This window comes from Abramis brama, assembly GCF_963993115.1.
Source record: "Abramis brama genome assembly, chromosome: 14".
Classification (NCBI taxonomy): domain Eukaryota; kingdom Metazoa; phylum Chordata; class Actinopteri; order Cypriniformes; family Leuciscidae; genus Abramis; species Abramis brama.
The window spans coordinates 16450067-16477307 of NC_139976.1; the positions used below are offsets into that span (position 1 = coordinate 16450067).

The 27241-nt window shown below is 36.5% G+C and overlaps 1 protein-coding gene across 2 annotated transcripts; it reads left to right on the forward strand.

Moving 5' to 3' along the window:
- The first annotated feature begins 1462 nt into the window (after positions 1–1462).
- nsfb (N-ethylmaleimide-sensitive factor b) lies at positions 1463–27193 on the forward strand. 2 transcript variants are annotated; one of them, XM_084135667.1, is made up of 22 exons: positions 1463–1569; positions 6436–6521; positions 6628–6727; positions 7278–7317; positions 8324–8490; positions 8607–8714; positions 8811–8886; positions 9336–9491; positions 13760–13959; positions 16154–16319; positions 16427–16501; positions 16580–16767; positions 17154–17249; positions 17605–17761; positions 18694–18827; positions 18962–19028; positions 19171–19250; positions 21003–21137; positions 21988–22101; positions 24831–24886; positions 24980–25046; positions 26112–27193. In XM_084135667.1, exons 1-21 carry the CDS (start codon positions 1558–1560, stop codon positions 25008–25010), a joined length of 2244 nt encoding a protein of 747 aa, XP_083991793.1. In that variant the 5' UTR covers positions 1463–1557; the 3' UTR covers positions 25011–25046; positions 26112–27193. The 2 variants fall into 2 exon arrangements, with proteins under 2 accessions (XP_083991793.1, XP_083991792.1); XM_084135666.1 differs by having other exon boundaries at positions 26109–27186.
- Positions 27194–27241: the final 48 nt, after the last annotated feature.

Here is a 27241-nt window from a genome sequence, read left to right on the forward strand (position 1 = left end):
GAATCCAACTACTAACATGGCCAAGACCAAAGAGCTGTCCAAAGACACTAGAGACAAAATTGTACACCTCCACAAGGCTGGAAAGGGCTACGGGGAAATTGCCAAGCAGCTTGGTGAAAAAAGGTTTACTGTTGGAGCAATCATAAGAAAATGGAAGAAGCTAAACATGACTGTCAATCTCCCTCGGACTGGGGCTCCATGCAAGATCTCACCTCGTGGGGTCTCAATGATCCTAAGAAAGGTGAGAAATCAGCCCAGAACTACACGGGAGGAGCTGGTCAATGACCTGAAAAGAGCTGGGACCACCGTTTCCAAGGTTACTGTTGGTAATACACTAAGACGTCATGGTTTGAAATCATGCATGGCACGGAAGGTTCCCCTGCTTAAACCAGGAGCTCAAACTCCATGTTTCTCAGCGACAGCCCAGAAACCTGACTGATCTAGAGAAGATCTGTGTGGAGGAGTGGGCCAAAATCCCTCCTGCAGTATGTGCAAACCTGGTGAAAAACTACAGGAAACGTTTGACCTCTGTAATTGCAAACAAAGGCTACTGTACCAAATATTAACATTGATTTTCTCAGGTGTTCAAATACTTATTTGCAGCTGTATCATACAAATAAATAGTTAAAAAATCATATATTGTGATTTCTGGATTTTTTTTTTTTAGATGATGTCTCTCACAGTGGACATGCACCTACGATGACAATTTGAGACATATATATATATAAAAATTTTGTTTTAACCATTAGACAAATTATATAAACAAAATCTAAAATAAATATATAATGCAATGCAATACAATGATGATAGAGAGATTTACAAATAAATGTTCCTCAAAGGACTCTTGTATAATTTACATTTTAACATGATTTTTCTAAAAATGGAAAATAAAGTAAACTGAAGTTGCTTCAGTCCAGTAAATGATCATATTGAAATATTAATGACAAAATAAGTTATATTGTTAAAGATGTCACAACAAATAGACTCGTGTACCACGACCTCTGAAGGTGGACTTTTTATTTGTATGATCTGTCAAACAGAAGGCATGAGGAAGAATATGTCTGATCTTTTTGATAATTTAGAGGCCCTAGAAATTCATGGTTAGGATCAATATTCCTCTGGCGCCATCTAATGGACAATGTGCATTGATACTTGCAATTTTAAGTGCTATAGAGTATTTTGATGCGACAAACACTTTTATTTCTCTCTCAGATTAATCCTGTAAGAAGATGCTCAGTTAGTTTATTCTGTACAAAGACCAATGCCAGAGCAAACATGAGAGGGCTAGTGTTCATACAAATGTACTTATAACAAATACAATTTGGTTATAATGATCACCAAATTAATTAAAAATGATCTATAATTGTTTATATAAAGTTTGTTGTAATTAAACGCTATTCTAATTACAATATATCATGATAAAAATCCGTGCTTTTATTTTGGTGGGTTTTCGCTTCCGGTTTGACGTTCGTGTCATTGCTCAGAGCGGTCGCTGGGGGCAGCGTCTAGTTGTGTTACTCTTGCGGAATTTCTCCTGATCACCTGATAAACGCAAAAATGGCTGGCCGGGTGAGTATTTCTTTATGATTTAAGTTGATTTGGAGTCGCACATAAATAACCCATAATTTCGTGCGCGTTCTCAGCAGCAGACACAAAGCTGAGCTCCATTCATACGTGTTGCATTTGCACACGTCATTCACACTCATGCAGTACCGGAAGACGTGCTCCACATCTCATGACTTTTCAGTGGAACAAAACTTCATGCAATGTTTTGAACACGACATTTACGGGGCATTTAAAGTTTCTCACGACATCTGTGCTTTCTTTAAACCAGTTTGAAGAGTGACTATGGCGAAGTGCGTGTTGATATAACTGTGGCTGCTGTCATTACAGATGACTGAAACAAAGAGTGAATGAGAGTTAATATTATGATAAATAAATGCTGTTTTTGACAGACAGCAAGGATATTGATTCATGATTATTCAACTACCTAAATCAATAAAATATATAGAATAAATAAAACATTATATAGGCTTTAGTTTGACACATTTTGTATAAATGTATAGCCTTGAACGTACAGAGGTCTGCAGTGTTATTATCGTTTTGGTTAATTGAAATGAAATATAAAAGTAAAATATAAATGTTAGATGAAAAACTGAAATGTTACCTTAACCAACTGAAATAAAATAATTACTAAAATGACTAAAACTGAAAATGAAATAAACTACAATTGAAAAATAAAAAAATAGAATATAATTTTCTAAGCAAAAAAACGAATACAAAACATATAACAAAAATGTAAACTACTAAACGTAAACTAAAAATAAAAGCTTAAATTCAAAGTATTTAATACAATTTTCAGATATCACAAAAATGGTGTTATACATATAGATATAGTGTTTGCTATAATATGTGTTAATATTAATATAACTTTGGACATAATCTTTTTTTTTTTTATTCCACTTGAATAATTTTTGTTATGCTGATATATATATATATATATATATATATATATATATATATATATATATATAGTTTGAAAATATATTCTCAGTATTAGAACATACAAACTAGAATATTCTCAAATCCAGATTTGATTTCCACAAATTTCCTGGTTTAAATTAAAATAAAATCCCCAGCTTTTCAATGTGGTCTCAGCCCTTTGGACTCCACTGAATGTGTTGCTTGTGTCAGTTGTTAACGTACCATAGAAATAGTCAAAACAGGCCCAAACACTGAGTCACAGTGCATTATGCGTTACCCAGGGTTATGCTTATAGGCTGTATATTTGAGCAGATTATGTGGGATTCAGAAGGTCTGGAATTCATCTCATGCTATTGGTAATACCACACTAGGGTTTAATGAAGCCCTTGGGTAATCCTAAAAGATCACACAGCATTACTTTATGTTATTTCTTTAGAGCGAGCTACAGCTGGTTAAAGATGGATATTCATAAGTGTTATAATAATCGAATATCAGGGTGCAGAAAAGGTAATGGGGGGGAGTGACTCCTTATTCAGTGAGTGTCTGTCATGATGAAAATGAGGATTTTAGCAGACAACTGGTAAGTGTCGACATTTAGGCTGTATATTTAGCCTACATTGAAAAGGATAAGGGACACTTTTTGCTTTGGCTAATTTAACCCTTTCATGCATGAATTATTATAACCTCAGTCAGGATTTTTTTTCTATGTGTTTTTATTGCTCTTAGGGCATGGAAAACAAGAATTGATTTTTATTTTATTTTTTTACACATTTTTCAAAGAGATCTTCAGATGTCCACTTGAGTGGACAGCATGCAGTTGGTTTAAACTGAAGATATACTGTATTAAATATAAGACAATAATCAAACAGATAAAGTATGTGAATTTAACAAACTAATCAATGCAATTATATCAAATAATGTGAAAACTATAAAATATATACAAAAAATATAAATGCAAAATATTGCAATGGCTTCATACAACTTCATACAAGTTGCACTTCGCATATCTATGATATCAGAACATGAGGACGTGATTCCATCAGAATTTTCTACAGCCTGTCAAGGTACAACTGTGGAAACCACTCAGATGCTCCCTCCAGTGCACCAGAGTATGGAGATTTACCCTTATTAGCTGATAATTCTGATTATGTTCAAGATGGACATGCACATTTCTATCATAGCCCTCCTCTGAGAAAACCTAGCGATACGTTTTTTCAATCTCATCTGAAATGATCAGTGTTGGGGGTAACGCATTACAAGTAACATGCAACCCATTCAGATTACTTTTTTGATGTTACAAGTAAAGTAATGTGTTACAAGTAACATGCATTACCTAATCAGATTACTTTTTGATCTAACAAGTAATTAACTACAAGTAATGTGCATTACCTAATCAGATTACTTTTTGATGTAACGAGTAAAGAAACGCATTACAAGTAACATGCATTACGTAATCAGATTACTTTTTGATGTTATGAGTAAAAAAACGCATTACAATAACGCACATTACATAATCAGATTACTTTTTGATGTTATGAGAAAGGAAACGCATTACAAGTAACATGCATTATGCAATCAGATTACTTTTTGATGTTATCAAATCAAATCAAATCAAGTATATTTGTATAGTGCTTTTCACAATACAGATTGTATCAAAGCAGCTTCACAGTATTAAAATAAAATAAAATAATACAACAAGGTTTGTTTCTAGTGGAATTTATTGATTGATAGAATAAAATTAAATATCCCCAAAATATCCCCAACTGAGCAAGCCAAAGGCAACATGAGTAAAGAAACGCATTAAAAGTAACATGCATTATGTAATCAGATTACTTTTTGATGTTATTAGTAAAAAAACACATTACAATAACATGCATTATAAAATCAGATTACTTTTTGATCTAACAAGTAAAGTAATGCATTACAAGTGTCATACATTATGTAATCACATGACTTTTTTCGATGTCAATGGAAATTACATTCTAATAATACAAATACATTTATTTACAGTAGAAAAAGTCAATGCATATTAAGTTTTTAAGTTTTAAATTTCATAAACAATATTCACATTATAATTATGAATTGTAGCTGAAAAATAGCCATTGCATGCATGACGTCCACTACAGTGGACATGTGATTAATCAGAGTTTTCTCTCAATCTAAAATCAAAACTTGGAAAATTTTACTGTGATATGACTCATTAGATATTGCTTTATGCTGCAATATTTTTTTTACCTACAAGAGTCTCCTAGGATAGAAGGAATGGGTGGATATTCTGGAGCAACTTGGCATGTCTGACTGACCCTTGGCCATCTTGGTTTGGAGGGGGAAAAAATCGAAACGCAAAGGCTTGCCACTTGGTTGCAATTTATAGGATGATGCACCAGGGTCCAATGAAGAGATTGATGTGCAACTTTGCCATAAAAACCCATGCAAATTCAAGAAAATGCTTTTTTAATAGCTGTCCACTGTAGTGACCACTATGCGTGAAAGGGTTAATGGTCTGTAACACAGTTTACCAATAGTAATGCTTGGTTTTCAGTTAGCTTTCATCAAATTATCTCCATTTTGCTTCTTTTTTTGGACCAGGATTAGGCTAGTACTAGTAATGATTCTGTTACTAGTATTTAGCGTTATACTTTAGTCACACAGCAATTGTCTGACAGTGCAGGTCTGGAGAATGTTGAAGGTTATTTCTGGCTCACTTCAAGGATATCAGTGAGCTTTTTCACTAAAGCTGGTACTGGATGTAAATGTCAAAGTTTCTTTGTCTCTTTTTAATCAAAAGTTCTTGCTTACATTCTTGAAATTATTTTTAAAGAAAAAACAATATAATTGTTTGAGTGTGTGTGTGTATATATATATGTATGTAGGCTATATATATATATATATACACATACACATACACACATACAGTTTTGGGATCAGTAACATTGTTTTTTTTGTTTGTCTTATGCTGACCATGCATTTATTTGATCAAAAATACGGTAAAAACAGTAATATTGAGGAATTTTTTTCCTTTATATATTAATTCCTGTATTGGCAAAGCTGAATTTTCAGCAACTATTACTCCTGTCTTCAGTGTCACGTGATCATATATAAATATTAAATGCGCATATATTACTGTTTAAAAGTTTTAGGATTGTAAATTTTTTTTTTTTTAAATGTAAATGTTCTTATACTCACCAAGGCTGCATTTATTTGATCCAAAATAGAGTAAAAACAGTAATATTGTGAAATATTATTACAATTTAAATTTGAATATATTATGTTACAAAAGCTTTCTATATCAGATAAATGCTGTTCTTTCGAACTTTCAAAGAATTCTGAAAAAATGTACACTTTTCATTTACAATGATTTCTGAAGGATCATGTGACACTGAAGAGTAATGATGCTGAAAATACAGCTTTGCCATCACATGAATAAATGACATTTAAAAATGTATTCAAATACATTTTTACTGTATTTTGGATTAAATAAATGCAGAAGCAGAAGAGACTTCTTTTAAAAACATTTAAAAAAATCTTATAAGTGGTGATTATTATTATTTTTAACTTAAATATTACTAAAATACAATTAACTTCAACCAAAGCAAAAGTTCATCTAAAACATTTAGTCTGCCATTAAAATTAGCAAGCACATTAGTAAATTTAAATTGTAATGCACAAGTATTTAAGTATGTCAATACATTAACATGATACTTAAAGTATTGTTTTATAGTCCAGTATTGAAATGCAACACAATATAACACGGGTCCATCTCTGCATAGGCCTGAAAAATGTTAAAGACCCCTGATCTAGGCAAAGGTGGCTTCTGGATAGAATTATTAGTAATTATTATAAACGATCAGGAAGTATGCTTGAGTTTCTGACTGGTGGTGTGTATGGAGGCTGAAATGTCAACTTCTGTGATTTGCAATCACTTCATTACTCCTGTTCTTTCCTGTACAGCTAATGCAAGCAGCGAGATGCCCGACAGATGAACTGTCTCTCACCAACTGTGTGGTTGCAAGTGAGAAAGACTTCAAATCTGGGCAGTGAGTATTTAATGTGTAATGAATCAGAAATGGAAGATGTGATCATATATTTAAAGACATACTATCAGAACGTGTGTGTCAGATCAGCTGTTCTAAATCTTTCTAGGCATTTGACCGTTAAAACCACACCCACTCAGAAATTTGTGTTCACGGTTCGAACTCACCCGAGCGTGGTCCCGGGAACCATTGCCTTCAGTCTACCCCAGGTACACGTTTGTGTCATCATTCCCCATAGGCTTCTCTAAGGTCCCATATGCCTTTATGTGTCTTTACTGCTCTTGTAGACATGTAGAACAAAAGCTGATATGCGTTATGCACCTTTGTGAACTAAAGTACAGCAGTGTACTGTTATTGTCAGCATGCTTATTTCTTAATATCTTGCATTGTTTTTGCCTGCTTCTCCTTCGTCTGTTAACTTGACAGCAGCAGGACTTCTCAGGTACTACAGTATCTTTCTCACAGTGGTCTTATTTTATGTCAGGATGTGATCTTTAATGAAAAAGAGACCAGGAAAAGAAACAAAACTAGAGAAACTTTATTCTACTTAAGCTACACGTTAAATTAAAAATGTGCTATAGAGTAGGACCGTCTATCAAGAGAAAGTTGTACAAATGCGTTTGTGTAGCTTTTTAGTAGGAAATTCTTTATGATACCAATAATAATTGTATGGCCTGTAATATGCTAAAACTGATGAATTATACATGTCGGCTAAATGCAACATAATAGAAACTCATCAATATGCTCTCTGTGTCATAGAGAAAATGGGCTGGACTCTCTCTAAATCAGGATGTGGAAGGTACGTGTACGGTTTTATACTACTTCCACTTCTTTATAATCTTCTGACAAAAAAAATAAAAAAAATAAATCCTTTACAAACAACACTGAATTTGATTCTCCTCACTAATAATGCAAAAACTCAGTTATAACCCATTATAAGGAATTATATATTTTTATAAATAATTGTAACTAAAGTTAAAAGGCATTAAAATATTTGCAGATTCCTTGTTACATCTGAAATTGGTTTGTTTGCCAAGTGTTTTAATACATTATACTTTTTAAAGGTGTAACAGTGAATATATATATATATTTTATCTATCAATATAATGTAATATAACTGTGGTTACAATTATTCATGAGATCATACAATGCTCTCAATATATATATATATATATATATATATATATATATATATATATATATATATATATATATATATAAAGGCTTTAGGTAAAGTGTTACCGATAGATAGTGAAGAATAATTACTTATTTTAAGAAATATTTAGTCCAGGTAATCAAGAATTTAATTAAAAAAGATATTGTTTTCTTGTTGAAAAGAAGTGTCATTGTCAAGTGGTTTTGCTTAATTTGCTCAGTCTAAATTAATATGTTAATCACTCCTAGAAATATGCAAATGTGGGTTAAGTAAGTTTCTCAAAAAATGTCTGTACAGTACAATACTGTTCAGAAGTAAGATTTTATGTTTTTGAAAGATATCTAAAAAAAAAAATCTCTAAAAACAGTAATATTGTTAAATATTATTACAAATTAAAATGGCAGTGTTCTATTTTAATACATTTCAAAATGTAATTTATTCCTGTGATGGCAAAACAGAATTTTCTGCAGCCATTACACCAGTCTTCAGTGTCACATAATTGGCCAACTCAGAGGTGTGAGATGTGATTAATCGATTTGACGGCACTTGTTTATATGAGTTAAAGTTTAATCGCAAATGTTGCCATTATAATTGCATTATGAGGGTGCATGTAAACATAGTCAAAAACTGTGACTTCTCTCTGTTGCAGCGAGTATCTACACCTTTGACTCGTCGAGACAGTATGTGGGAACCATGACGCTAGAGATTGACTTCCTCCAGAAGAAGACCGTTGACAGCAACCCTTACGACTCAGATAAAATGGCCATTGAATTTATCCAGTTTTTCAACCAACAGGCCTTTAGCATCGGCCAGCAGGTGAGACAATTAAAGAGCTAATGAAATGAATGTCAGACCCACACTCAATGAGGTCTGAGAACTTTTGTGTAGTGTGGATGTACTGTCACATAAAGCCTGTATCGTCTTCCTGGCAGTTTGCCTTCAGCTTTTGTGACAGGCTCTTCGGACTGGTCATAAAAGATATCGAGGCAATGGATCCCAGCATCCTAAGGGGCGAGCAAAGCTCTAGCAAAAAACAGAAGGTACCTTTTTACTGCTTGCTTTCAAGTCATATCTAATCATGTGTTAAGAGAGTTATGGCAAATTAAATATTGTTTATCTCCATGTTTCTTTTTCAGATTGAGATTGGTCTGTTGCACGGCAACAGTCAGGTGATTTTTGAGAAAGCCGAGAGCTCATCTCTCAATTTGACTGGTTAGTGTTTAACCTGCAAACACGCACCACCATTGTGGCTCTAACATACACAAGCAGACAGCACTCCATATTTGAAAAGTGTTGAGCGTGATTGAGTTATTGGCAAGGAAAAAATGTTACCTAAACATTACTGAACAGATTAATTCAAAATAATTAACTTAAATAACTTTTATTTCAGTTCTGTGGCCTGTGTTTTCCAATGACTCAATAAGCAGTAAAATGTTCAGATTTCAAATAATGTAACAACTAAACCGTACCACTAGATGGCAGTCAGAACACATGTGGTTTCACCTCAGCTTCCTCACTTTGTCACCTCCGCTCAAATGTTTTATACATCAGTTAATTTTACATGAGGTATGACCTTGGTAGATTAAATATAAATAATGTAAATGTTTTCCTTAGTTTCTTTAGTGCTCCTCAGCAACCTGATTTTGATAATTCTTCCCCAGGAAAATCAAAGGCCAGAGGGTCTCGGCAGTCCATCATCAACCCCGACTGGAACTTTGAGCGCATGGGGATCGGAGGCCTGGACAGGGAGTTCTCTGACATCTTCCGTCGGGCCTTCGCCTCGCGAGTTTTTCCTCCTGACATAGTGGAGCAGATGGGTGAGTCTTAGATTTTCTCTCCCTTTTGCTTTGAAACAATAAACTTTGAAGCTACACTAGTGCATGACGCCCTTGTCTTTGTCTTGGAAGGACATATATCTTTTTTTTCCTTCTTCAACCACATCGCTCTCTGTTTAAGTGGCCAGTAGAGGCACAGCATGTTGTAGGCGACATGAATCACGGAATGTTGCGACTCCAGTTCGAGAGAGAGACAGGACCAAGCCAAACTAAATAAGAGAGTGGCTAAAAGATTTGACCGACTGCTCTCAGACCCTCCCAGCACCTCATCCTAACCATAAATGAGAGAATTGTTCAGTTACATTCAACCCTGAAAGAACATCGTTATGTTGTCTTCTCTTTTGCTGTTGGCTAGCAGTCAAAAGCCTAGTTTGAATTATATTGTCAGACTGCAATCTGATTGTATTTTAATGATTTATATTCACCCTCTAAACAGATCAACAATTGTTAAAGATGCTATCCAGCAGACAAATTCCCATCAGATTGATTCCTGCAGCGAAAGTATTATAATCATTTGCAGTTGAAGCTGCTGTCTGCGCTCCGTTCTCAGCTCTTAGACACTGGGACTCTTTTGCTAAGTGTTCTTATTGGTGTGCAAAGAAATGTTCTCACACAGAATTTCAGATTGATTTTCAACAGGTGCTCATGTTGATGAATCCTGAATAAGAAAGCGCATGTCCATAGTAAAAAATTAGCTTAAGATCGTGTCCTAACCAGACTTGATGCGATAAGATTCTAGTGCAAAGCAATTTGTCTGTCCACAGCAGAAGCAACGTGACTACGAGCCGTGACAAAATCAATCCAAAATCACAGCTAATAAGAAGAGCGTGTGTGTGTGTGTGTGTGTGTGGTCTCTGCAAGCACACTGCATTCACAACAAAATGGATACAAGTAAATAATCAAATTCTTAAATATTACACCAATTTAACATTATTAAAAACATACTGAGTGACTGAAACGATCTTTGTCATAGAACACAGTTGTTTGTTCACACTGACTTCACAGTTTGAACATTCTTGTTTGTTTCCTTTCATTTTCAAGATCTGAGGTGAACTATCCATCAGTATGGCCATAAATGTCACGCAAATGATATTTAAACTCACATTCAATTATTTTAACATTAAATAAAGCGCATAATCAGTATTTGAGATTATCATTGTCATACTTTGTATGTCCATGTTTTCCAAGGCCACCTGGAGTCTGTGTTTTTGTGCGTACATGTGGTGTCACTTAGTTTATCCATAAATGTTAACACGGTTTTGTTAATAACTTTATTATATTCTTCACTTGCCAAACTGCGAAAATGAACAGTTATGAAGAGCATATTCCTGTAAGCTGTCAGATGACTTGATCATGTATGCAGACACACAGAGTTCTGTGTGTGTGTGCGGGAGAGAGCGAGAGATGACCTTTGTGGTGTGATGGCTGCAGGAGTTGGCCTCTGGCTCGGGCAGCTGGCTGCTCTAATGAGATGGCGGGTCTTGATAGCGCAAAGGTGAGCACTTAATTGGGCTTCGTTTTGGAGCCCAGGTGCTGAAGGAAGGTGCGGGTGTGTGTCTGAGTATGTTATTGTCTTATAGCGCTTGGGTGGGAGTTTACACCAGTACACCCAGTTTCTCCCAAAACTCCCACCACTTAAAGGTCATTTCAGTCTGCCCAGCCGTGGCCTCGTTCTTCTCCTCTGTGGAAAGTCTGGATGTCTGCCCTCCCTCAACCTGAGTCTGTCAACAGGTGTAAATGGCCATGCTGATTCCCATCTCAGGCCTGCTGGTTATCTCCAGAATTCCCGCTCTTTTCAAATGGCAGCCAACAGATGTTGTTAACCAAAAACAGGGCTCTTGTCTCAGAAATGCCATTGCTCATCAAAAAGACCCTTGTGCTACTCTGAAAACCGTTGTATTGGACACTTGGCCATACTTTTTGTGTGAGCTTTATGGCATAATCTTATAACCATATAATATAGACTGGTTTGAGCTGATAGAAAGGCGACAATAACTTGAATAACCGTTGAACATTGAAGCAGATGGGCTACAGCAGCAGAAGATCACACTGGGTGCCGCTCCTGTCAGCTAAGAACAGAAAACTTCGGTTACAATTGTTGCCTGGTCTGATGAGGCTGGATTTAGAATTATGACGAAGAATTATGGAAGTTCTGAAGGCAAATGGTGGTCCAACCCGGGACTAGCAAGGTGTATCTCATAAAGTGGCCACATTGACAAAACTGGCACTGAGGTTTCAGCTTGCACAGTAAGGCGCGTACTAAACGCATGCTAGAACTCCAAGAGCACACCACTACTGACCCAAAAGCACGAGAAAAGTTGGCTCCAATTTGCTTAAAATCATATAAAAATGCCACAGTAGTTTTGGGATTTTGATCTATGGATCAGCGGTATGTCTGGAGGAAGAAGAATGAAGCAAATGCTGAAAAGAACACTCTGCCTAGTCAAGCATGGTGGGCAGTGGCGGCTGGTTATAATTATTTTTGGGGGGCGGGTTTTTTAAAATAAAAAATAAATACAAAGCAGTACCAAAAAGCATGTTTCCTATAAAGTTTTCCTAAATTTTGCTTTCCTTTCTTTCTGGCCAGCAAATTTCTCAATGACTCTCTGATTAAAGTCAGTCATCTCAGTAACAAGTCTCTTTTCCATGGACAGCAATGCCAGTGCATTCAGCCTCTCCTGGGTCATGGTGTTTCTGAGAAAAGTTTTTATTCTTTTCAAGGTTGAAAAGCACCTCTCAGCTTCAGCCGTGGTCATGGGTGTGGTAATGAGAACTTTTAGGAGAGTCACAGTTTCGGAAAAGACTTCTTCGAGATTATTCTCCATAAACAGCTGGAATAGGTATATTTTTCAGATAGATGTTTGAGGTCTCTTACCCCCGTTGTTGTCCACAAAACTTCAGTGACAAAACAAAACAGGGGACTGCTAACATCACATCCAGCCAGCCACCTCCATTTCTCATAACACAAGCGCGGGTAAAGCCACGGGTGTAGCGTTAGCTTCGTCCTCTGTCACTGGCCTGCTATTGGATTTGTAAATCTGGATGGTCCGGTCCGAGATCCTTTATCCTTTTTTTTTTTTCTTCCAGCGAAAGCCTTGTGAAAGTTTTTTTTGTAAATAAAATTTGGATTAACTGCTGCCATTATTTCTACCAAAGTGGTCAGCCTAGCAAGGTTTTGACTGAGTCGGAGTGACGGTGTCACCCGCGCACTCGCAGTAGTGGCCAAGAGCGTAAAGTTGAATGACAGGTGACGAGAACCAATCAGATTGGATAAAATAACATGTATCCAATTCTGATTCGCCAGACGACCTGCGTCCGGAGGAGAATCTTAAAGAAACCAATTAGAGACCAGCTTCAGGTCACATGCTACCCGAAAATTTAAGGACTCAGATAGACATCCATTTGTCCAGCGTCCCTCGCTCTTGAAACCGCATGAAACATTGAAAAACAGAGAAAATAGTTAACCGATTAAAGCCAGTTTTTATTAAATGCTGAGGCTCTTCTTACTACCAGCCGGCACATCGTATGAGTAAACTATTTTATTTTTGTATTTTTATATCAGTTTTGTACATGTATATTTCTGGAATTTTGATGGGGGCGGCGCCCCAGCGCCCTCTATTGACAAGCCGCCACTGATGGTGGGGCTCAGTGGTGCTCTGGGGCTGCTTTGCATCCTCTAGCACTGGAAACCTGTAGCGTGTGTAAGGCAAAATGGATTCATTGAAGTATATCAGGAAATCTTAGGAGAAAACATCATGCAGTCAGTGAGGAAGCTGAAGCGTCATTGGACCTTCCAACAGGACAATGATCCCAAGCATACCTCAAATTCCACCAAGGCTTGGTTGCAGAAGAAGTCCTGGAAGATTCTACAGTCTACAGTGGCCATCACAGTCACCTGACTTAGAAAATTCCCATAGAAATTCTCTGGTGGGATTTGAAGAAGGCGGTTGCAGCACACAAACCCAAGAATATTACTGAACTGTAGGCCATTGCTCATGAGTAATGGGTTAAGATTCAAGATTCAGAAGCTGGTGTCTGGTTATACATCTTGTTTGCAGCAGGTCATAACTGCAAAAAGGTGTTCTACTAAGTACTAAAGATGCTTGCTATGAAGGGGTTGAATAATTTTGAGACTGCAGAAGTCATTAAAAGCTGCATTTTCAGTTGAATTTTTGGAAACCACTTGAAACATTTGTTGTGTTGAGCTTTATATTGACTTTACATCCCACAATCCCTTTCTCTTTCCACAGGCTGCAAGCACGTGAAGGGAATCTTGTTGTTTGGGCCGCCCGGCTGTGGTAAAACCCTGATGGCACGTCAGATTGGAAAGATGCTGAATGCTAGAGAGCCGAAGGTGGTCAACGGGCCAGAGATTCTGAACAAATATGTGGGCGAGTCAGAGGCCAACATCAGAAAACTGTTTGCTGATGCCGAGGACGAACAGAAGAGAGTAAGAAACCAGGAAGAGATGGAGACAAAATACAATACAATACAACACAGAGTTTATTTATATACCACATTTAAAAACAACTGAGGTTGACCAAAATGCTGCACAGAGTATAAAAAAACAGCAATATCACACACAAACAGTAAACAGTAATCATCAGCTGTAAAAAATAAAAAATGGCTACTGTTCTAGATAAAAACTCATAAAACAGAGAATCAGGGAATATTAAACGCCAGTGAGAATAAATATGTTTTAAGAGTATGTAAATAGTTGGGGCAGTTCTAATGTAAGCTGGGAGACTATTCCATAACTTCGGTCTAACAACAGCAAAAGCACAATCACCTCTATTTTTGAGTTTACTCCTGGGAAAACAATGTAATTCGGAATCACCAGATCGAAGTGATCTCGACTATGTGTACGGGTGCAGTCAGATAGGTACTGTGGTGCCTGGTTCTGAATGGATTTAAATACAAATAATAAAACTTTAAAATCAATTCCATATTTAACAGGTAGCCAATGAAATGAAATCAAGATTAATGTGTTCGCATTTAATTCTCCCCTTGAGAAGCCATTTCAACATGAGCTAACTGTAAACGTAAGATGGATGACTGGGGGACACCGATGGTAAATGAGTTGCAATAATCCAACCGAGACGTTACAAACACATACATAACTACATAACTTCTTTAAAGACAAGAATGGCTTGACCTTAGTTAAAAGACGAAGATGATAAAAACAAGATTTGACCATAGCACTTATCTGCTTAACAAATTTAAGGGTGTTGTTAAACAATACACCCAGATTCCTGACAGATGTGGTACTGTATGATGGCAGGGAATCAAGATCAAAGTCATGTACACAGAGTACATGACTTTGATCTTGATTGTGTTCATTCTAGCCAAACAGGATAATTTCAGTCTTACTCTCATTAAGACTTAAAAAATTACTCATAAGCCAAAATTTTAATTCACCCAGTCTAAAATAGGCTTTAGGGCATGCTTATTCTCACGCTTTAAAGTCAGATAAGTTTGGGTGTCGTCAGCATGAAGATGAAAGAACGCTTCATACCTGTTTAAAATAGATCCCAGTGGAACCATATAAAGAGAAAATAATACAGGACCGAGAATTGAGCCCTGGGGAACACCAGATTTTAAATGAATTTCAGAGGAGTCCAATGTCCAAGGCGGACCGCATATCTCCTTTTAGTTAAATCTGAGCAGAACCATAGATTGCCCCGAGTCAGTAGCTAGCATGCTACATTCGAAACTCTTAGGAGAGCCAATTCAGTACTATGGCAAGCTTTAAAACCGGATTTAAATTTTTCATGAATAGAATTGTTAGTCAAAAAAGATTGAAGTTAAAACCAATAAATTGCATTTCATGCTAATTATTAAACATTACACACTTAGGAAAAACCTTTGTTCTTTCACGCACTTCACAAATCACTGTTCGCTTAGAAAGGCCATACAGACAGTTTTGCACAACCTTACATTCATCTGGCTCTGTGATGGAACCCACTGATATTTGACACTTTAAAGAAAGGGTGCTCTGTCAACAGTCAAAAAAATCATGGCAGGCAAACACGGGTTTGCTCAGTGGATGCTGTTCCCAGTTTTGGGCCATCCAGCAGCTCTACAAATAACTCCAAATTGCTGAAATATACTTACTGAATTACTGTAAATGGCCTTGTGTTTGCTTAGAAACATTATCATAGTTCTTTTTTTCCAAGGGTGATGTGTCATGAAGTGTTGGCAGAGAACTGCTGGTTCTGGCCGTTGTTGAGTGTGATGTTGTGCTGGTAGACTGTGTGACTACATGACATTGAAGAGCTCACTCGTCACCTCTTAATGAGAGCATTCGGCTATCTCTAACCCCTCACCCCGACTCACGGGAGGCCACGCACACTCATACTGGCCTCCCATCTGTGCTAAATGTTACGGCCTAGCCTCTGACAGCCTCTGAGATGAAGGAGATAAATCTTAATTGTAGTCCATTGTCACAAAGTTTATACAGTCACAGGCCATTCACCAGCTTGGCATTTAATCAGAGAGCTTAAGAGAACTGTACACAGTATTTTTTAAGACCACATTAAAACGAAATTGGAATTTTGAGGCTATTCAAACATTTTTTATATTACATTGTTATATTTATTATATTATATCATATTTCTGTCTCTTTTTTTGCTTGGCTTTTGAAGTTGGGGGCCAACAGTGGCCTGCACATCATCATATTTGATGAAATTGATGCCATCTGTAAACAACGTGGCAGCATGGCAGGCAGCACTGGGGTCCATGACACTGTAGTCAACCAGCTACTGTCCAAGATTGATGGTGTAGAGCAGCTCAACAACCTCTTGGTTATTGGTGAGAACTTCCTTTGAGAATGACCGTGCATAATTTTTTTTGTTACATATTAATATGTGTTTATTGATTTGGCTTTGTGTTCATCATTAAATCATACTTTATTTAAGGGATGACCAACAGGCCTGACCTGATTGATGAAGCCCTCTTGAGGCCGGGAAGACTGGAGGTCAAAATGGAGATTGGTGAGAATTACAGTAGCCATCATGGATCACATATTCAAGGTTGGCTGAACAACTAGTTGACTTACAGTCCTTCCCCAGGCCTGCCTGACGAGACGGGCCGTGTTCAGATCCTGCATATCCACACAGCAAAGATGAGGCAGTCAAACATGCTTGCCAAAGACGTTGACGTAAAAGAGCTGGCTTTCGAGACCAAGAACTATAGCGGAGCAGAGCTGGAAGGGCTTGTTCGGGCTGCCCAGTCGACTGCCATGAACCGTCACATCAAGGTCTGATCTCATCATCTCATTGACCCCTACAACTATTTATGGCTGATTTAAACTAAATCAATTCTTAAAGTCGACATGAAACGGAAGTTGCAATAGTCTTTTCTTCACTATTGTGACGTATATCCGAGTGAAACGGCTTCTCGAACAAGATTACAATTTTAGAAGCAGTTGAGAAGTCTATGGATATCTTTATAAAGCTAGGCAAAGTGTGTGTATGTAGCAGCACAGCTCACACACTCCCATATTTGATGGTGTTGACACAATTCTCCCATATTTGATGAAGCTTACATAGGTGTAATAGGTCTCTCTTTCTCTTGCTTCAAGACCTTTCGTTTTGATTAAGTGGATGAGTTTGAGGTTCAATCTGTGTGTTTTTGCTCCTGTAGGCCACTACTCAGGTAGAGGTGGACACAGAAAAGGCTCTCACTCTGCAGGTCAGCAGGAGTGACTTCTGGGCTTCTCTGAATAATGACATCAAGCCTGTAAGTCCACTCCACATTATTGTGTATTCAGTTTGTATAATGATATGCTGACTCAAATTCCCCTGATTAGATCTTGTGTACCTAAACTTCACTATCGGCATGAAGTCTGGTCCACATTGCAAGTTATTTTGGCCAAAAGCCACCTACTTAGAAAGGAGGTGGCTGTCATTTGCATACGACATGTAAAGTGATGTTAAATGAATTTTTCTGTGCATTCTGCACTGTGTAAATGGGCCACCTGAGACTAAGTCTTAAATGTTGTTCATACAGTATCAGATCATTATAGCATATAACAGTAACTTATCATTGCTTTAATATTTAATGCATTTCTCTCTGTTTTTTTTTTTCTATAAAGGCATTTGGCTCTAATCAGGAGGATTACGCCAGTTATGTCATGAATGGTATTGTGAAGTGGAGCAATGATGTGTCTGACATATTGGGAGATGGAGAGCTACTGGTGCAACAGACCAAGAACAGTGAACGCACACCGCTAGTAACTGTGCTCTTAGAGGGCAAGTCTTACACACAAACCTCACATGCACATACATAGACATACACAAATACAATGTTAGGGGTCAACTAATTAAAATAGTGACTTTACTAACTGAACTCATTTTGTTTAGTAGAGTGACAGAATGTTGCATTTCCTTTTTTTAGTGTGTAAAAAAAGTCAATTCTCGCTCCCTTAAAAATGTTTTCTTGTAGAAGTACACAAAATATTTTTTTTAATAAAACAATTATGGCTGTCGGTCAATTCAAATATTCAATCAGAATTAATATCATAATGTTTTGTAGTTCAAAACATTGAGTGCCGTGTCAGTCACGTTGCTTGTTTTGGTTTGCTGACACCTTTTTTCTGAGATGACTTTGTTTTTGGAGGAGAGTAGGGCTGCATGATTTAAATTATTTTTTTTTTTAACAGCTCCAGGTTTGATGTGCTTTGTTAGGGCTGCACAATGTGTGATATTTTAATGTAATTATAAAATAATCATAATAATTATTTTATTTTTATTAATAAATAAAAAAATAGATGGAGTTTGTGTGAAGCAGCATTTACTGTGAACCTGAAAACCCCAGATCAATTAGCATGAGCAGTCTGAGAGAGTGTGTATGATGGCAGAATTAAAACCATTTTAATGTCAATGTCATCTAATAGGTATATTTAAAATGAACCCCATAGCTTAAATGTAATTAGCTACTTTTTATTAGGAGCTTTTAGTGTAGCTACCTGTTCAACAGGGTATCTGACTGCAGGTGACCTTACATTATAAGAAACTTGTAGCTTGACAGCTTACAGTTGCACACATACACTGCACACATGTACAGAAACGCTGAGAGTATAGCATTCCTCCATGCTCTTGTTCTCTGGTTCACACAAGCAAACATGCACCATAATGCTGCAATCTGATATGACTGAGAGTGTGAATGCTCTCCGCTCCCGCAGGGCCTCCTCACAGTGGTAAGACCGCACTGGCGGCCAAGATTGCAGAGGACTCCCAGTTCCCCTTCATCAAGATCTGCTCTCCAGACAAAATGATCGGCTTTTCAGAGATCGCCAAATGTCAGGCCATCAAGAAGGTAACAACCTCGTCGCTCGGTTAAGACGGGAAGAGATCTGTGCGTGTTGAAAGCAGTTGTCATTGGGGATGTTATGGATGTGATTTTGCAGCCATTGGCCTTTAATAGTGGGTTTCTGGTTTTCATCTCTCTAGATATTCGAGGACGCCTACAAGTCCCAGCTGAGCTGTGTGGTTGTGGACGATATAGAACGACTGCTGGGTGAGTCCATCACACCGTGGATGATGCACTTCCTGTCAAAACTGATAATAAGTTGAAATGATCACAATGCACAATGTAATGGTTGGTCTACATACCAAACTTACCCAATACTATCTTCTCGTCATGTTTATACACTCCACAGATTTTGTTCCCATTGGGCCACGGTTCTCTAACCTCGTGCTGCAGGCTCTGCTGGTATTATTGAAGAAACCTCCTCCTCGGGTGAGAATGTCGCCCATAATACTGACAGCCACAGATAGGGGGCAGCACCTCCTTTTCACAAGAAAAGAGCTCCTCTGATTGCTCTGGTGCCACTCACTACATTGGTTGTTTATGCATAAACGTATCAGTTATTTTAGTCCGCTAAAATGTATTATTTCACCCATAATGTTAGAGGCTTTTAAAACCTCTAACCCAAGTATAATCCTAAACCAGTGGTTCTCAGACTGTGGTCCGTGAAGGATTCCAAGTGGTTCTACACAAATAAAATTATTGACAGTTACCAAAATCAAATTATTGACTCTGTAGTCAACTCATAACAATGAATTAATATGTTTTAAAGTGTTTCTATTGTCTCATTTTACAAATTATTGACTCAGCATTTTAGGTAGTGTACAGTAAAATCTTTTAGGTTCATTTGCTAAAAGCAGGAGGCCAGTTCATTTATTTATAATAAATACTACATAAAAACAATACAGCATGTCAGAAGTCATAGACATGTAAAAACGATTTATAACACACCAGTGTTCAAAAAATTGGGATTAGTAAGATATTTTTAAAATGTTTTTGAAAGGAATTAATACTTTTTATTCAGCAAGGTACATTAAAGTGATCAATAAAGACATTTATAATGTTTGGAAAAAAATCAATTTCAAATAAATGCTGTTCTTTTGAACTTTCTATTCATCAAAGATTTGTGGAAAAAAAATTCAGTTTCTACCAAAATATTAAGCAGCACAACCGTTTTCAACAGTTCAAGCGTAATTATAATGATTTCTGAAGGATCATGTGACTGAAAACTGGAATAATGACTGTTGAACATTCTGCTTTGCCATCACAGGAATAAATTGCATTTTAAAATATATTAAAATAGAAAAGTTATTTTAAATTGAAATATTTTGCAGTATTACTGTTTATACTGTATTTTGTATCAAATAAATGCAGCCTTGAGCAGAAGAGACTTCAATCAAAAACATTAAATAATCTTAAGAACCCCAAACATTTTTACCGTAGTGTATATAGTATAAACTAAGGTGTACAATATTTGAGTGTCCTCCACTTTTTGAGTCTGTGCTTCCCCCAATTTTTATTTTACTGAAAAGAACCACTAGTTAAACTTTTCTTGCGTAACTTGTCCCGCTCCTTTTGTACTACAAAATCATGAATCTTGCTGAGAAGAGGTGTCCTGTCACTTCTCTGAGCAGTGTTTATTTTTAATTTTTTTTGAACCAGTAACTATAAATCATGTTTTTATAATTTAGCTACATTTGAAATATGTATCCAAATCATTTTTTTTTGCTGCAGCAGTGTTTTTCATAGTGGGCCTATTGTCGTGTTGGCCTGCCTGGTGGCAGTGAGTGTGTATGTCAGGCAGGAATAGGTGTTGTGCTGTGTTTGTAAGGTGTTGTGAATAGCTGAGGGTCTTTTCCTCCAGATCAGGACTGCATAGAGCAGCACTCAGCAGGGAGTCGAGTCTTGGGTGAGTCGATAGAAAGGGTTTGTGAGAGAGCCGGGACCTGGCAGGCCCGCTGCCTGTGTGGCACCTCATCTGCATGCACTAGCATATACTGGGCACCACAGGGGAGCGACCCATAATCCCCTCTGCTCGCTGGGGCCTCTGGGAATGGCCCACCTCTTTACTCCACGTACATAGGCACCATAGCATAATTTTACTAGCACGTCGCAAAATGCTCTTCTGACCTTTAGTGTTTTAAAAAAGTACCATAAAACTCATTGCTTGTATTTATACTGCAGGGTCGGAAGTTGCTGATTCTTGGCACAACTAGCAGAAAGGATGTTCTGCAGGAGATGGGCATGTTGGACTCTTTCAGCACTACAATCCACATCCCTAATATATCTAGAGGAGAACATCTCATGGAGGCCCTGGAGGTGAGGCTTTCAGAGACTAAAAGAGATAAGAGATGTACAATGGCCCAAAAGTACCCTATATAGCCTACTATATCATATTTTATATGTGATTTAAGGTCTCTAAATTATCAACATGATCAAAATGTTGCTGAAAAACCTGCTCTACACAATCTCCTTCATGCCTTCTGTTGTCTTATTGATTGGTAGTTAGTAACGTAAAAGGCCTTTTAGTATAATTCTAAAAACGTCCACCTTCAGGTCGTGGTACACGTGTCTTTCATCTTACTTTTTAGCCTTATAAATAACAGCAACTGCACCAAATTGTATATTTTGGCTCAGTTTGAGTAAAATTGATTGGTTTTTTTTCTTCTCAAGCATGAGCGTCATATTCTCACTATATCATACTATATGGGCCATAAAACCCTGATGTATCAAATAGGAAACTAACACTATAAACAAGTTTGAGGGGCAAAAAAACCCTAAATTCTTGAAGAAAACAATCTACATAGTAGAACGGGTTTCTGGGGGCTCATTAACATTTATCATAAAGCAGACCATCTGAAAAGGATAGTTCACCCAAAAATTACAGTTCTGTCATAATTTACCTCCTCTCATTTTTTTCAAAACCTGTATGACTTTCTTTCTTCAGTGGAACACAAAATGATACATTTTGAAAAATGTTGCAGTGTTTTTTTCACCAATACAGTGAAAGTCAGTGTGGGTTCAATGTTGTTTTGGACCCCATTGATTATTATTGTATGGCCAACAACAATGCCACTTCATGTGTTCTCATGTACATTAGAATATGACCATAGTTTTTGATTGATTGTCTCTGGATCCTTAACTGACCTTTTTCCCCTCTGTCGTTCAGCTTCTTGGGGGCTTCCAGGAAGAAGAGCGAGCAACTATTGCAAAACAGGTGAAAGGACAAATGATGTGGCTGGGCATTAAGAAGCTGCAGATGCTTATAGAGATGTCACTGCAGGTGAGACACAGAAAGACCTTTTCACCCTGCGGGTTGTCTAGACGACTCCCTGAGTCACAGCTTTCCTGTGAAATCATCTGCGGTTTGAGTAACTGTCAAATTCAATTACTTTATGGCATCATAATGAAAACAAGCCCCTCCAGATGCGCCTTCCTTCTTGACACACACAAGTAAACAGAACTCCATATTCCTCATCTGCATGTAATTTGGTGTATGTGGCCTGCAGTGCTTCTGGAGTTGATTGAAGAGTTTCACTTTCCCTGCCAAAACAGACTGCTCGCAAAAATTGTGCAATAATGTTAGCTGCTTAATGGTATCACATTAAAAATCTACTAATAAAAAATATATAAATACATTAAAAAAAAATTATTAAAAAAATGTTTAATTTAAAAGTTCACAGTGAAGAACTACTTTTCAAAATACATTATTTATACATAAATACATACTTATAACTGATCACTACAAGTCACTAGTTTAATGTTTTATTTATATATATATATATAAAACCATTCAAAAGTTTGGGGTCAGTAAGATTTTTTTTTTTATACTGAATTATTCAGCAAGAATGCATTAAATTGATCAAAAGATTTCAATTACAAATAAATACTGTTCTTCTGAACTTTTTTTCATCAAAGAATCCTGAAAAAAAAAAAGATCCACAAAAAATATTAAAGGGGTGGTTGATTATGATTTCACTTTTCTAACTTTAGTTAGTGTGTAATGTTGCTGTTTAAGCATAAACAACATCTGTAAAGTTACGAAGCTCAAAGTTCAAAGCAAAGGGAGATATTTGCTTTTAAATAAATCGTTTTTTAAGGACTACAACAAACAGCTGGTAGGGACTACACAACATTCCTCCCGGGTTAGTGACATCACAACCCTAAAATGTACATAAACCCCGCTCCCGGGAACGCGATTTATAGATTATCATGACAGAATATGCTAATCAATGACTAGAAGATAACTACACATAAGCTACATAAATTCATCAACTAACCATTCAGAAATGTCCTGTTGCATTCTACATGTTGTCACCTCTTCTTGAGTTGCTCCATTATTGTATGACTCCGGTTTGAACATAAACATTGAAATTTTCAGTGCAAGTCTGTGTGAGGTAAAAGGACACAAGCTGTTGTAGCTCCGCCCTCTGTGCCGGGAGCAGCAGCTCATTTACATTTAAAGGGACAGACACAAAAACGGTGCGTTTTTGCTCACCCTCAAAATGTGACAATTTTAACATGCTATATAAAAATATCTGTGGGGTATTTTGAGCTAAAACTTTACATACACTCTGGGGACATCAGAGATTTATTTTACATCTTGTGAAAAGGGCATTATACCACTCCTTTAAGCAACTGTTTTCAACATTGATAATAATCAAAAATGTTACATGAGCACTAAATCAGTATTAGAATGAGACATAATGTGACACTGAAGACTGGAGTAATGATGCTGAAAGTTCAGCTTTGCCATCACAGGAATAAATTACATTTTAAAATATAATAGTATATAAATATAAAGTAGAAAACAGTTGTAAATTGTAATATTTCACTTTTTTTACTTAAATGTTTGAGATGTTGTGATTCATCTCAGACCAGGTTGGTTAGAACTCTTTATTGAAGACATTTTTGAAATCCCTGTGGAAAAAATAATGGGAGAAAAACTTCTGGAACCATGGCCACTGAAAAACTGTCCAGTCACTGTTGAGCTCTATTATGCCAATGTTGGCTCTAAAAAAAAACATGTATTTTAGGGTACATTTTTGGGTACATTTAGACCATTAGTTCTAGATTAGTGCTAGTCTTGTTTAATGAGAATTTGAGTTGTTTTTGTTAGTTTTGTATTGTTTTTGTGGTGGCGTAATTGGAGTTGCATTGGTGTTTGGGCTGGATGCTGTGTAATTGGTGTGGTATGCAGTAATGTGGCAGCATGAGTGCTTCCCCTCAGAGAGGAATGAGACAGAGTCTGCCGGGACATGCTGCAAACAGCCGCACTGCATTTTCCTCCCATTCCCTCTATTCTTTCAGTAATTTTCACTTCTTCAACAGCCGCAGGCAATTGAAAAGCTAAGTTATTGCATACACCTTCATTAATTTTCCTCCTCGGTGCCTTCTCCCTCCTCAGAGCTTTCCTTTGTCCTTAAATCACATTCTAGTCTATAAAGGAAAGTTAACAGTGCGATTGAGTTCATAAACATGTCAGAGAATGCAGCTCCTTAATTCATTTTGTATTCATCTCTTGAGCGTAAAGAATTTAATGGTACAGTACAATTACATTTATCTGGGATATTTTGTTTATTTTATTTTATCAACTTATTATTCATATATCTTTATGTTCCAACTTGTTAATAAATATCACTAAACATCACCAAACAAAATAAGCATGCGAGGGCATCAGCACTAGGTTGTCTTACTGTCCTGGGTGAACAGGTACGCCAACCTGCTAGATTTATCACTAGTCTTGTTACTTCCCCTTCCCGACATCCATTTACTGCCGCCCCTTCACGACTCCTCACTGATGAATTCAGGGTCCCTCCGAACCCTCCAGGCTTTACATAGCTGACAAGGTTTTTGTCTTTTAAACAGCTCACAACTTTCCAGAAAAGTGGGCTTGCATGGGACGTACAGTGGTGTAAAAAAAAAAAAAAAAAAGATCTTTTTCAGTTGTGATTTCACTTTTAATCTCTATTTTTCACCTCCCCATGGGTATTTTTCTGTTTTATTTTTTAGATGCCTCTGGAATACAGAGTTAAGAAGTTCTTGGCACTGCTAATAGAAGAAGGATCGTAAGTCCATTTCTCAGTTTGCTTCAAATGGATTTTTCCTCCTCCATCATGCTGCTTTTTTTTCATTAACATGTTGTTCATGTTGTTCTCCAGGTTGGGCTCTTCTAAATCTGGGGCAATATAGCCTCGGAGTGCAGAAGACATACCCAAGGCTATTTTGGTAGGAGTAACACACCAAGCTTTACTTTACTCTGTCAGTGTTTCAGTGCAAAATTTGGAGATGCTTAAATATTGAAAAACTTCAAGAAATTATCAAAAACCGCAATAGTTATGCATTTGACTTCTGTAATATGACATTGTAAGTGAAACAGAATATTCAGAAATTAGCGGAACTTGTTTTTTTCTTTTTCTTTTGGAGTTTGGTTTGTAAAAAGTGACCCATTGTTTAAATTACATTTTCCCTGTCTGCACAAAAAGTTTCAGAGGTAGAAGACATTTGAATTTTTTTAATTAAAAAATGTTACTATTATTATTTTTTTAAACTACTATTCAAAAGTTTGGGGTCAGTAAGGTTCTCTTTTTGGTAAACATAACATTTATAAAGTAACAAACGAGTTACATTTCAAGTAAATGTTGTTCTTTTGAAAAGCTAAGACTTGACTTATTTATACATGTTCATCAAACTATCCTGAAAAAAAAAAAAATCTAAATTTCCACAAACAAATATTAAGCAGCACAACTATTTTCAACATTGATAATAATAAGGAATGTTTTTGAGCACCAAATCAGTATATCAGAATGATTTCTGAAGGATCATGTGACACTGAAGACTGGAGTAATGATGCTGAAAATTCAGCTTTGATCACAGGAATAAATTACATTTTAAAATATATTAAAATAGCAAACAATTTTTTAAAATTAATACAATATTTCATAGTATTACTGTATTTTTTATCAATAAGCATAAGAGCATAAGAGACTTCTTTAAAAAAAAGAAGGAAAAAAAAGAAATCGTACCGACCCCAAACTTGTGAATGGTATTGTATGTTTTATTATCATTGCGATATTTTTTTGTTTTGTTTTTTTTCTTTTTAAATGATAAATAAAATAATATACATTGATGAATCATCCAGAATGAGACCAGATATGCTTATTAAGGAAATCGGGTAAACAGGCATTTTTTTTATTTCATATTGTCTTTGTTTTAGCTTTTATCCATTAATAATATATGTGCACTTTTTCATAAGATTTCCTGTTTGTGTTTTTGTACCATGTCTTTCAGAAGCAGTTAAAGGAGTCAGGGAAACACTGGGTGCACTTGAGAGATGGAGAGAGAGAGCACCATATCTCTCTATCCCTCACTTTCCTTAAGTATAGTGTACTACACGGCACTGCCCCCTGTTCAACACTAGCTCCTCGATTCCATAGTGCATAGAGTCTCATATTTGTACAGGAATTCTGAAAAAGCACATGCATGTATATGAAGACCCATAGGGTTTTTATGTATATATATATAAAATGTATCATATTTATGATATGTGTATTGATGCCTTGACTCCTAAAATTGTCCATACTTGGACGTGTAAATTTAGCAATTCTCTGACCAAACCTCTGCTCACTTTTCCCTTTGTCATGGATGGACTTATTATCTTAGAAACAGTCAGTGCCTTCCAATATCTATATTTAAATTCTCACTCCTGTGCCTTTGCATGCCAGTATATTGTTGTAGTTTGTTTATTGCTTTTATTGTTTTTGGACAAGAAAAGCAGTTGTTTTTTTAAGAAAGGGAACTATTAGTCGTTCTTAAGTCACTCTGGACATTCCATGTCAGGAACATAGGAAAAGTCGTAATCTCAGAGATGAAATACCCCTCGTTTCAGCCTTAAAAATTGTGTACAAATTGTGTACAGGACGGAAGCCTGTGACCTACCTCCCGTCTGCCAACAGTGCCGAGATACTTCACATTGGCCGTGAATTCTCCTCTTCTTTTGCATACACACATACTTTCTCTCTCTCAGAGCAATTAAGAAGAACATTATGACCCCATTATGATTTTACTGTTGATCTGTGAAAGTAATAATTGAACCACACCAAAAGGACTTGCTCTTTAAATTTAAATGAGTTTTGTACACTTTTGATCTTGGACTGCATCGTCTACACACTAGTACTTGTAGTAGATATCCTTATTGCCGAACATTTGGAATTTAATATGCTATATTATGTTTTCATGGCATGTCTATTTAAGGAACTAAATGATACAACATGTTTTTCCTAGAAAATTTAAATATAAATAAGTTCTTCAATGATTCTCTAATTAAAATGTGGTTTTAAGATTGCAATAAATGACTCCCATTATTGTTGTTTTGTAATTAGCCTTTTTTTGAAGAAAAGTATCACATTTGCTACCTTCTCACA

Coding starts and splice junctions, on each gene's coding strand:
- nsfb (XM_084135667.1), top strand. Junction 7,318..8,323: donor TCTAAATCAGGATGTGGAAG/GTACGTGTACGG, acceptor TCTCTGTTGCAG/CGAGTATCTACACCTTTGAC. Junction 9,492..13,759: donor TGACATAGTGGAGCAGATGG/GTGAGTCTTAGA, acceptor CTCTTTCCACAG/GCTGCAAGCACGTGAAGGGA.